The following is an 11,679-nucleotide window of genomic DNA, read 5'->3' on the forward strand; positions in this document are numbered from 1 at the left end:
TGAAAAACATTCTTGCTTGGCATAGAATTCTACATTTTGCTTCATTGCCTTCTGGCTTGTGGTTTTTCTGATGAGAAATTTGCAGTCACTATTCTTTTTTTTAATGAATATGTAATGTCTTTTTTTTTCCTCCAGCTGCTTTTAAGATTTTCTATTTGTAAATAGTTTCATGAAATTGGGTTTTGTTGTCCCTTGGTATAATTTTATTTGTATTCTTGGGCTTAGGATTGATTGAACTTCCCAGTTCTATGATTTTATAACTTTTATCAGATTTGGAAATATTTCAACTATTTTTTCTTCAACTATTTCTTCTGACATCCCCCTCTCCTCGTTACTGCAGGGACTCCAATTACATTTATCCACTCGAAGAAGTTCTAACCACAGCTTATTGATGCACTGTAAATTTTTTTTGTGTAGTCTTTTTTCTGTGTGTCATTGACTAAATCTTATTGCTATATTTTCAAGAGCCAATCTCTTCTGTGTACTTTATATTTTGTTTTTTGTATTGCAAGGTTTTTCCACTGTAGTTGGAACAGACTTTTTTTTTAAGGTTATTTTTTCTAAACAGATATTTCAATATTAAGGTGTTTTGTTTTTCTCTTTTCTTTAAAAATATGGCTCCATGGCCCTGGTTGGTTCAGTTGGTTAGAGCATTGTCCCGATAAACCAATTTTGTGGGTTTGATCCCCAGTCAGGGCACATACAAGAGTCAACCAATGGCCCTAACCAGTTTGGCTCAGTGGATAGAACATTGGCCATGGACTAGAGTCCTGGGTTCAATTCTGGTCAAGGACACACACTTTGGTTGTAGGCTTGATTCCTGGCCCTGGTTGGGCGTGTGTGGGAGGCAAACAATTGATGTGTCTCTCATATAGATGTTTCTCTCTTGGTATCTCTCCCCCTCCCTTCCACTCCCCCCCCCCAAAAAAATCAATGGAAAAAATATTCTCAGGTAGAGGATTAACCAAAAAAAAGAAGAAGAAAAAGAATCAACCAATGAATACATAAATAAGTGAAACAACCAATCAATGTTTCTCTTTCTGTGTCTCAAAAAATTTTTTTAATGTTGTTCTATTATCTTCTGGCTTAGGAACAAAAAAATGAGCCCCACTCTTATCTTTATTGCAGTGTTTATAAATTTCCCTCTGGCTACTTTGAAGATTTTATCTTTATCACTGGTTTTAGGCAGTTTGATGATAATGTTTGGTGGGATGGTTTTCTTTGTGTTTATTCTCTCTAGAATTCATTAGGCTTTTTAAATCTGACTTTATAGTATTCATCATATTTGAATAATTTTCATCATATGTCTTCAGTTGTTTTTGCTGCCTGCTCTACCTCTTCCCATACCCTCCCCCCACTACCTTTTCAGATACTGGTACTTGATAAATATACCTACATTAAATTGTTTGTGACTCACAGGCCATTGCTCTCCTGCCCCTCTCTTTCCCTCCCCTATCTTTTTTCTTTGCTTTAGATTGAATAGTTCCTATTTGTAAGTTCATGATCTTCTGGAATGTTTACTCAACTGTTAAGCTAATCCAGTGAATTTTTCATTTCAGATATTTTTCAGCTCTAGAAGTTCAATTTGGTTCTTTTTATATCTTACATTTTCATTCCTCACTTTTCCTGTAGTTTAAAGTCTTTGTTTCAACTTCTTTTTTATTGACTTTTTTCTTGTGTATATATTTACTTGCTACTTTTCACACTAGTAATTTTTTATTGGATGAGTGACATTTTGAATTCTGAGTGTTTAAATTTTGTCTCCCTTTAAAGAGGCAGACAGTTTTTTTCTTTTTCTTTTTGTAGGGAGTTATCATCAATACAGTTTCTTGTGCTTCAGCTTCTGCATCTCTCCCTCTTCTTCAGCTCTATCAGATAGATTTAAGCTGCCTTAACTTTAGAAATTCCTATCTCTGTCACCTCAGATCAGTGAGACTACCTTGCTCTGTGTCCCCTCCTGGCCTGGCAAAGGCTGGAACTCACTCGGTCAGTTCTCTTCTTTCACAAAGCACAGTTCTATGATGTTTTGAAAACAGTATTGTATATACTATTCAGTTTTCTGGTTGTTTAAGACTGAAAGATCAGATTTTGTAGTTAATTCATCTTGGATGGAAGTGAAAGTTCTTGTTATACACAATTTTGATGTTTTTAAAAAGTGAAAGTAGGCATATCTGCATTTTTTAGATTGTAAACGTTTTGAGGGCAGAGATTTCCTTCTCATTAACTGCCAGATCCTTAGCACTTAAAATAGTACCTGAAATATCATAGGCATTCAATAAATAAAGTATAGTTGGCATACAATATTATGGAAGATCCTCTTTTTAAATCTATGTAAATTATAAAAGAAAAAGGCTGCATTTTTTTTCAGTGGAGGTTAATCACCCTCTTAATTAGAAATACTAGGAAATTTTCTTTGAAATGACAAGTTATTTCCTTATACCAGGTCTCTGAAAAGTGGGAGTTAAACTTGACAACGTTGATTTACTTAATATGATTTAAAATATTACTGATATTTTTTATTATGCAGTTTGGGTGATGGTTGCAGTTTTCCAACTCGCCTTGTGGGAATGGATCCAGAACAAGCTTCTGTTACAAACCAAAATGAATATGCCAGAAGGTGTGCTTCTTGTCATTATGTTTTTCAGTATTCATTGTAAAACAAAATATATATATGTGTGTGTGATACAAACATATCTTATAAATACAGCAGTAATTTAGTAAGCCAGCATACACAGCAAAAGAGAACATCTAAATAATTTTTAATATATTTTTAAATATTTTTTTAATCCTGAACTTATTATTTATTTTAGAGAGAGAAGAAAGGAAAGTGAGAGAGAGAGAAAAACTGTGTGAAAGAGAAACATCGATTGGTTGACTGGTGTGCACACCCCAACAGGGGATCGAACCCAAAACCTGAGTATGGGCCCTGACTGGGAATCAAACCCATGACCATCCGATGTACGGGTGACACCACAACCAACTGAGCCACACTGACCAGGGCTAAATTTTAACTTAGGGTTAATAATATATATCTCCTCATATATTATATTGTTATATAATATATATGCTTAGGATAACCATACTTTTTATCATCCAAACCAGAATACTTTTCAAAGTAAGAAAGGGAATGCTTGCTCTTACTAGTTGAACCAGAATAATCACATAAAACGAAATGTCTGGGCAAACTAGGAAGCAAGGCTGCCCCTAAATGTGCTGCATTTTCCTAGAAACTTATACATTCTTTTGAGATTTGATTAAATTGGTGTATGTAAGTTTTTTTCTTCAAAGAAATTAGTCATTTCTCTATTCACCATTTTATTTTTATAAACAGATTTTAACTGTAGTGTGAAAATGAGATTGAGAATTCAAAAAATACAAATATAAAATTTCATTCATTCATTTATAGGATATTTTCTCAGTATTTGTATGGCAAGCAAACTGATCCATACATTCAGAGTAATTCATTTGAAATGAAATTTCAAAGAAGATAAAGATACTTCTGGTACTGACCAGGTAGCTCAGTTTAGAGCGTCATCATGATAGCCAAGGTTGTGGGTTTGATCTCTGGTCTGGGCACATACAAAAAGCAACCAATGAATGCATAAATAAGTGGAACAAATCGATATTTCTCCTTCTCTTTCCAAAATCAATTTTAAAAAGAGAGAGAGGGATACTCTGTCAAAGCGAAATAGTTGGAACTTACTACAGAAATTAATTGTGGGGGAGAAGAGATTATTAATTACAAGTTTGCATATAATATCAAAAGCATGTAGGCCTTAGAACTTTAGGCCTTAGCTAAGACCTTAGACCTCCAACATTTATTATGGGTCTAAACAAATCACTTAAACTGTCAGAGCCTCAGTTTCCAGCTATATACCTACCTCCAGTTTTTGCAAAGGTTGAAATAATGTATATACAGCACCTAGCACAAATATCTGGCCCATAGTAGGTATACAACATATTAGTTCCCTTTTCCTTCTTTCATTCTCCGTTCCCTCTCTTCCTAATCTGTTAGCTAGAAAAATAAGTCTACACTAAATCACTTAATCATTTTTTCCCCTTAGATCTAAACTGCAGAGATAGAAAGCAGAAAACTTGAAAGATGACAGGTAATTTTTTTGTCCTGGCCACACAGACCTATCCTAATGCTACCTTATGGCTCTTGATTAACATATGTTAAAAATGTTTCAGGCTGGCCTCTGAAGCTTTTTTCTTTTGCCTAATTATTTTCATTGGCAGTTGGAGTACAGATTCTTGGATCTAGAGCAGGGGTGGGCAAACTTTTTGACTCAAGGGCCACAATGGGTTCTTAAACTGGACTGGAGGGCCGGAACAAAAGCATGGATGGAGTGTTTGTGTGAACTAATATAAATTCAAAGTAAACATCATTACATAAAAGGGTACGGTCTTTTTTTTTTTTTTTAGTTTTATTCATTTCAAACGGGCCGGATCCATCCCACGGGCCGTAGTTTGCCCGCGGCTGATCTAGAGAATCATTTAATGAGGGGGTGGGCATATTTTTCTTTTGAAGATTGAGTTGTTTTTTCAGAGTGCTGAGATCTTATGATTTGGCCTCATGTTTAGGAGAAGGAATACTAATTTTCTGCTTATTAATATTTTTTTTATTTTTATTGATTTCAGAGAGGAAGGAAGAGGGGGAGAGAGATAGAAATGTCAATGATGAGAAAGAATCATTGATCAGCTGCCTCTTGTATGCCCCCTTGCCCCCCACCGGAGACCGAGTCCTCAACTTGGGCACATGCTCTGACCAGGAATTGAACTGTGACCTCCTGGTTCATAGGTCGATGCGCAGCCACTCAGTCACACTAGCCAGGCTAATTTAGTGTTCTTAATTGAGCATCAAACTATTTACTAAATTGTTTGCTCTTCTTTTCAGTATTGGCTCAAATCAACCCTTTCCTATCAAACCACTTAGTGAATCAAAAAACCGATTGCTGGATAGTGAATCTCAATGGACAGAGAATGGATCTGAAGAAGGTACTGTCAGATCAGGTAATACTTGTCATCTGAAAACATCACTTCATCTGGTTAAAATAAATTCACCAGGTTGAATTACTGTATAAAAATTGTAAAATACTAAATTATGTGAAACTTTTAAATAAAACATCTCTCTCTCTCTCACTCACACACACACACACACACACACACACACACACGGGGTGTTAGTGTTTATTGGTAGATTTTATGGAGAAGGGGGTTCAGTGAGGAAGTGTAGTGGCTGCTGCTGTGTCTTGTTCTGTTCACAGATAGGTTGTTGTTGGTTTTTTGTTACCCAGCCATGTATTTCTTTAACTCAGGCATAGAAAGTTCATTTGGCATAATTCTGAATAAATCTTAAACAAGGTGAGTTTTGGTCAAGATGGCAGCATAGGTAAATGCGGTACTCAGAATCTCTCACAACCACATCAAAATTACAATTAAAATACAAAACAACCATCATTCAGAGCGTCTGAAATCTAGCTGAACAGAAGTCCTGCAACTAGGGATATATTAGAAGAAGCTACATCAAGACTGGTAGGAAAGGTGGGGTTGGGGAATGGGCTGGTCGGCTGGTCCCATACTCAAGGATGGCAGTTAAAAATTGGAAGAGATATCTCAGCTGCAGAGGTCCCCCCTAAGGAGTGATGGTCCCAGTCCCACATCAGAACCCCCAGCCCGGAGTCCCAGTGCCAGGAGGAGCAGTCCCCATAACTTCTCTATCTGTTAAAACCAGTGGGAATTGTGGCTTAGTGAGGCTTCCTGGTGTCCAGGTGTTCCTCTTAAAGGACTTAGTCAGACTCACTTTCTCTGAGCCCTAGTGCTGGAGCAGCAACTCGAAAGATGCCATATGGGGACATACAGGGAGGGACTGAATTGTCTGATTGCAGGGTAAGTTTTGGAGGTGCAACTTTCTCCCAGATAGAAGTGCCAGCAGAGGTCATTGTTCCTTTTCTGAGCCCTCCCCCCTCAAAATCCCCAGGTGGACACTATATCTGAATCCCATCAACACTGGCTAACACTGTTGGCCTCACCCTGGTGATTTGCTGAGACCCCCGACTCCACCTTCCCATTTGCAGGCCCACCCAAGCCCTTTCCAGTGGCTTTTCCATATTCTGGCTTATGCTTTGGACATTTCTAAAATCTCTCAAACGAGCAGCATCTGGCCTCTGTTTACCTCATACTCCTTGTTAAGTAGCTCCAGGCCTGATACTAGTGGCAGCTAGCCTTGGTTTGCAGTTTGGCCTCTCCTCTAGACACCTCCAAGTAAGCACAACTAGCAGTCAACTACAGATTGTTCTGTAGCTCATGCTGGGTGGCCCTTGGCAGGGCACAGGCGGTGGTTGACCTTGCACCTCTTGGGAGGCCCCAGAACTAGTGCACTCAGTGGACAGCACCAGACCACCCCAGATTTCAACCCAACCACCTCTACAAGTGACACACTCAAGGGGTAGAGGTCACAGGCACCAAAGCCCCACTAAAGCAAGTCCTGCTCTACAGGATCAGCCCCTGCACAGCAGCTTCTCCACTGTAGTGAAAGCCTGTCCTCTCAGCTGGTCTTTGCAGCTGATTGGCCTGGGGGTCAGTCCCTACCAGTGATTTGCCAAAAACAATCAAGACTCAATTACAACAGGACAGTGCACAGAGTGCACTTGGAGTGCCCAGATCAAGTGACGGGAGGCTGCTCCACTGGGCCCTGTAGGACACCTACTACATGAGGCCACTCTACCAAGTCCAGAGATATAGCAGCTCTACCAAAAACATAGAAAGAAACACCGGGCAGCAGCCAAAATGAGGAGACAGAGAAACATGTCCCAAATGAAAGAACAGGACAAATCTCCAGAAAAAGAACTAAATGAAATGAAGGCAGTCTACCAGATAGAGTTCAAAACAATGATTATAAGTGTGCTCGAGGAACTTAGCAAGAACTTCAGTAGCATGAAAAGGGTCATGGAAATTATAAAAAAAAGAACCAGTAAGAAATGAAGAATACAATAATTGAAGTGAAGAAAAAGATTACAGGGAATCAACAGTAGAGTAGATGAAGCAGAGGATCAAATCAGCAATTTGGAAGATAAGGAAGCAGAAAATGTGCATTTAGAATTGCAAAAAGGAAGAAGAACCCCAAAAGAAGATAGTGTAAGGACCCTCTGGGACAACTTCAAGCATACCAACAGTTCATCATGGTGGTGCCAGAAGGAGAAGAGAGAGCAAGGAATTAAAAATTTGTTTGAAAAAATAATGATGGAAAACTTTCCTAACCTGGTGAAGGAAATAGACATACAAGTCCAGGAAGCGCAAAGAGTCCCAAACAAGATAAACCCAAAGAGGCCCACACAAAGACATTATAATTAAAATGCCAAAGATTAAAGACAAAGAATTCTAAAAGCAAGAGACAAGCTGTTAGTTATCTACAAGGGAACTCCCTTATTACTGTCATCTGATTTCTCAACAGAAACTTTGCAGGCCAGAAGAGATTGGCACAAAATATTCAAAGTGATGAAAAGCAAGGACCTACAACCAAGATTACTCGACCCAGCAAAGCTGTCATTTAGAATAGAACAGATAAAGAACTTCTCAGACAAGAACAATCTAAAGGAGTTCATTACCACCAAAGCAGTATTACGAGAAACATTAAAGGGTCTTCTTTAAGAAGAAGAAGGGGAAAAAAAAACACAAAACATCAAAAATATGAATAATAAAATGGCAGTAAATGCATATCTGTCGACAATTACTTTAAAATGCAAATGGGCCCTAGCCAGTTTGGTTCAGTGGCTAGAGTGTTGGCCTCTGGGCTCAAGGGTCCTGGGTTCAATTCTGGTCAAGGGCACATGCCTGGGTTGTGAGCTTGATCCCCAGGAGGGGGTGTGCAGGAGGTAGCCAATCAATGATTCTCTCTCATCACTGATGTTTCTATCTCTCCCTCTCCCTTCCTCTCTGAAATCAATAAAAATATATTTTTTTAAAAATGCAAATGGAATAGCCCAGCCCGAGTGGCTCAGTGGTTGAACATTGACCTATGAACCAGATGGTCATGGTTCAATTCTCAGTCAAGGCACATGCCCAGTTTGTAGGCTCAGTACCTGATAAGGGGTGGGGAGAGGGGGGCAGGAGGCAGCAGATCAATGATTCTCTCTCTGATCTTTGATGTTTCTATTTCTCTCACTTCCTCTCTAAAATCAATAAATAAATGTATTTTAAAAATACAACGGGTTAAATGCTCCAATCAAAAGATATTCAGTACCTGAAATGGATAATAAAATAAGACCCTTACTTATGCTGTCTGCAAGAGACTCACTTCAGATCATAAGGCACACACAGTCTGAAAGTAAAGGTATGAAAAAAGATATTTCATGACAATGGAAACAAAACAAAATAAAGAAGCTGTGGGCCCTAGCTGGTTTGGCTCAGTGGATAGAGTGTTGGCCTGCGGACTGAAAGGTCCCAGGTTCGATTCCTGTCAGGGTCACCTGCCCGGGTTGCAGGCTCGATCCCCAGTAGGAGGTGTGCAGGGGGCAGCTGATCAATGATTCTCTCTGATCATTGATGTTTCTCTCTCTCTCTCTCCCTTCCTTTCTGAAGTCAATAAAAACATATTTAAAAATAAATAAATAATTTAAAAAGCATAAAACTAGACTTTCAGCTCTTAGCACTGCTTCTGGGTTCTACAAGAAGACAAATGGTTGGCACCATATACCTATTTAGTGCTTATATAAGAGTTGCTTTTACTTTAATCATCAATTTTGCTGTTTAGCCAGCAACTCAATTCATTTTTTTATTGGATCATATATAATTATGTGCTTATAGGGATAAATAACCTTGTTACAGTGACAATAGACAAAAAAATGTGACTTGCCTACTATTGAAGAAATTCGATCCAGAGAAGAGTGACTAACACTACAGTCTGAAAAAATGTTATTTATTTTGTAAAAGAGCAGCTTACTCTATAGGCAAGTACATGGATAAGCTATTCTTTACTGTGTGTCCAGAGACAGGAGCCACAGAAGACAGTCCAGGTGGATCTGCAGTCTGAGCAGTGAGGATAATTGCTAACCTTAAGTTGAACTGCAGGGATGTAGTGAAGTCTCTCCTGATGCTAAAGTTAAGGATGCAGCTGTCTGCAATCATTCAGTAGCTGAGCTCCGTGCTAGGTAGCATCTTGTGAAGGTGTTCAATTTTTAACAAACAAAGTGTTTTAGTTACCTACTGCCTATAATGAATGCCCACAAACCTAGCAGCTTCAGACAACACACATTCATTACCATAGTTCCTGTTGTCATGAGCTCATTTTTTTTTGTAAAGGGTTGTCATCTGCAGTCTTAAGGAAGCCTTTGCTTCCTTGCAGGCATTTGTCGTGAGCATTCAGTTCTGTACCAAGGACCTAGAGCTTGAGACCCAGGCAGAATCAGAACACAGGCACTCTGGCCAGGCTCATGTCAGGTGGAGCAGGCTGGACTCGGAAGATGAACAGCAGGAGCACCTGTCAGTGCCACTGAGAACTGTGGTACAGCAGTTGGGCCTCAGTCCTGGCTTTATTTCTTCTTAATATAGGCAGAATAGTGGCTGCTGCCTGTGATGGTTGAGAATCCCCAGCTAAAGTTCCTAGAACTGTTGCTGTGAGTCTTCCCTACATCCTTTCAACAGCCTTAGAAAGGTGTGGATAAGATGACTCTTCAGATTATGTCCAAGTTAACAGTAAGGGAAAACCCTGAGAATCTTTCTCTTTTAAAATGCTTTCTTGATGCTTCAGAGGAAGAAAGTCAGTGATATCCCTTATTTACTGCTTACAAAAGTCATTATTATTACAGTTTAGTAATATTAAAATATTTATTTCTTATCTTGTTATATTAGTAGCTTTATATCTTAGCCCACAGAACCATTTAATAAATCTTGTTTTCAGAAATATAAAATCAAGTTTTAACCAATAACTCAATTGTTTCTGGTTTTATAGGTTTATAAAAACATGGACTGATATTTTCAGTATTATTTGCCAGAAAATTATCAATGGGATGAAATAATTGAAGTATAACAGAAGATATATTTTTTCAAAAAAGGAAGCCTTTGTACAGATTCCTGGATCCACAGAAGCGCTACTGCAGAGCAGGAAGATGCCTTAATCTTAAGTCCAGCATTGACTTAAAGCTGCAAAAGTGACTTGATTTTACTTTGCAAATAACACTTATTGTTATGAAATGCTATAATATGTCGGATCACATGTTAACATGGCATATGTATTTTTTTTTTTTTTGATACCTGAGTTACGTTATCAGAGTTGTTTCTTGGTGTCTATATGAATTTTCACTCCAGAAACAGAAGCTAACAAATTCTCTTAAGTAAAGAACATCTAGGACAGTATGGTGGCTGAAACTGAATAATAATATCCAAATTACTGTTGCTTGTACTATGTAGGGAAAAGGAAATGACTGCTTTCTAAAAATTGGGTGTTTGATCATTTATAAATACTGTTTTATACTTTTCAACACTTTTAATAAAGATTTTTTATTGTTGGCTATACAGTAATACTCAGAAGGATTAAGATATCTAAATATAATGATTTACAAAATGGAGCACATTTGTATAATTCATTGAAGGTTTAGTTCTAAGCATTAATACAACAATGTTGTATAGTGTTGTGCCCAAGGCTTAAAGGAAACTTGGCAGTATAAAAAAGATTTTTGTTTCTCTCTGATTTATAATTACTTTAAAAAAAATTTTATTAGTATACATACAGGAGAACACAAAGGCACTCAGAAATATTGGACAAAGGCAGGCCCCACAACCCAGGCCCTGACCAGGAATCAAACCGTGACCTCCTGATTCATAGGTTGACACTAAACCACTGAGCCACACCAGTCAGGCAACCTGAGTAGTCATTTAAAACTTCCAGTCTCTGAAAGATGGATTCCACTCATAAATCCAAAATACTAAATCTGACTGAACAGCAACATCTTTCTACCTAGACACATACCCTCTTTTCCTTTTGAAATCCAGTTTAAGGGACAAGAAATGTTGCATCTATACAATATATATAAAACCCTAAGTGACCAGTCGCTACGACTCACACTGACCACCAGGGGGCAGACACTCAATGCAGGAGCTGCCCCCTGGTGGTCAGTGTGCTCTCACAGCGGGAGTGCCGCTCACCTGACTGACAGGCATCAGACGCCAGGCTCAGGGCAGGTGCAGTGGGGCCAGGATGAGTGGGAGCAGCGTGGTCCCTGGCCCAGGTCCGCTTTGCGCACTACTACATCCCTCAGGGGATGTCAGACTGCCGGGTTCGGCCCAAAACCAGCAGTCCGACATCCCCCGAGGGATCCCAGATTGCCAGCGGGCACAGGCCACGTTGAGGGACCCCTCCACCTCTAGTTAATTATAAATAAAAATTCAATATCTTACAAAGGAGAAACAATGTAAAAATGTCAATCCTTATTTATACTAGCCAGTCAAATATACACACACAAACCAAAATAATTGATTGCTTCCAGTAGTGGATAGAGATAAATGTTTTTTTTAAATATATTTTTATTGATTTTAGAGGGAGAAAGAGTAAGAAACATCAGTGATGAGAGAGAATTATTGATTGGCTGCCTCCTGCACCCCACACTAGGGATGGAGCCCACAACCCGGGCATGTGCCCTGACCGAGAATCAAACTGTGACCTCCTAGTTCATAGGTTGACGC

General features: G+C 38.8%; 1 protein-coding gene across 9 annotated transcripts in view; it reads left to right on the forward strand.

The window, feature by feature from the left end:
• Window positions 1–10,510, forward strand: part of ZDHHC20 (zinc finger DHHC-type palmitoyltransferase 20) — a 78,155-nt gene extending 67,645 nt beyond the window's left edge. For 3 of the 9 annotated variants that reach the window (XM_070409316.1, XM_070409319.1, XM_070409318.1), the window contains 3 exons: window positions 2,528–2,617; window positions 4,898–5,013; window positions 9,950–10,510. In XM_070409316.1, coding sequence (XP_070265417.1) covers window positions 2,528–2,617; window positions 4,898–5,013; window positions 9,950–9,957 — 214 coding nt within the window. In that variant the 3' untranslated portion in view covers window positions 9,958–10,510. Of the gene's footprint in view, window positions 1–2,527; window positions 2,618–4,064; window positions 4,110–4,897; window positions 5,014–9,949 lie in introns of those variants that run through there. The other 6 variants (XM_070409317.1, XM_070409320.1, XM_070409323.1 and 3 more) reach the window with 3 other exon arrangements.
• Window positions 10,511–11,679: the final 1,169 nt, after the last annotated feature.

This window comes from Myotis yumanensis, unplaced genomic scaffold (assembly GCF_028538775.1).
Source record: "Myotis yumanensis isolate MYYU_CA2020_CCGP unplaced genomic scaffold, mMyoYum1.0.hap1 SCAF_3, whole genome shotgun sequence".
Classification (NCBI taxonomy): domain Eukaryota; kingdom Metazoa; phylum Chordata; class Mammalia; order Chiroptera; family Vespertilionidae; genus Myotis; species Myotis yumanensis.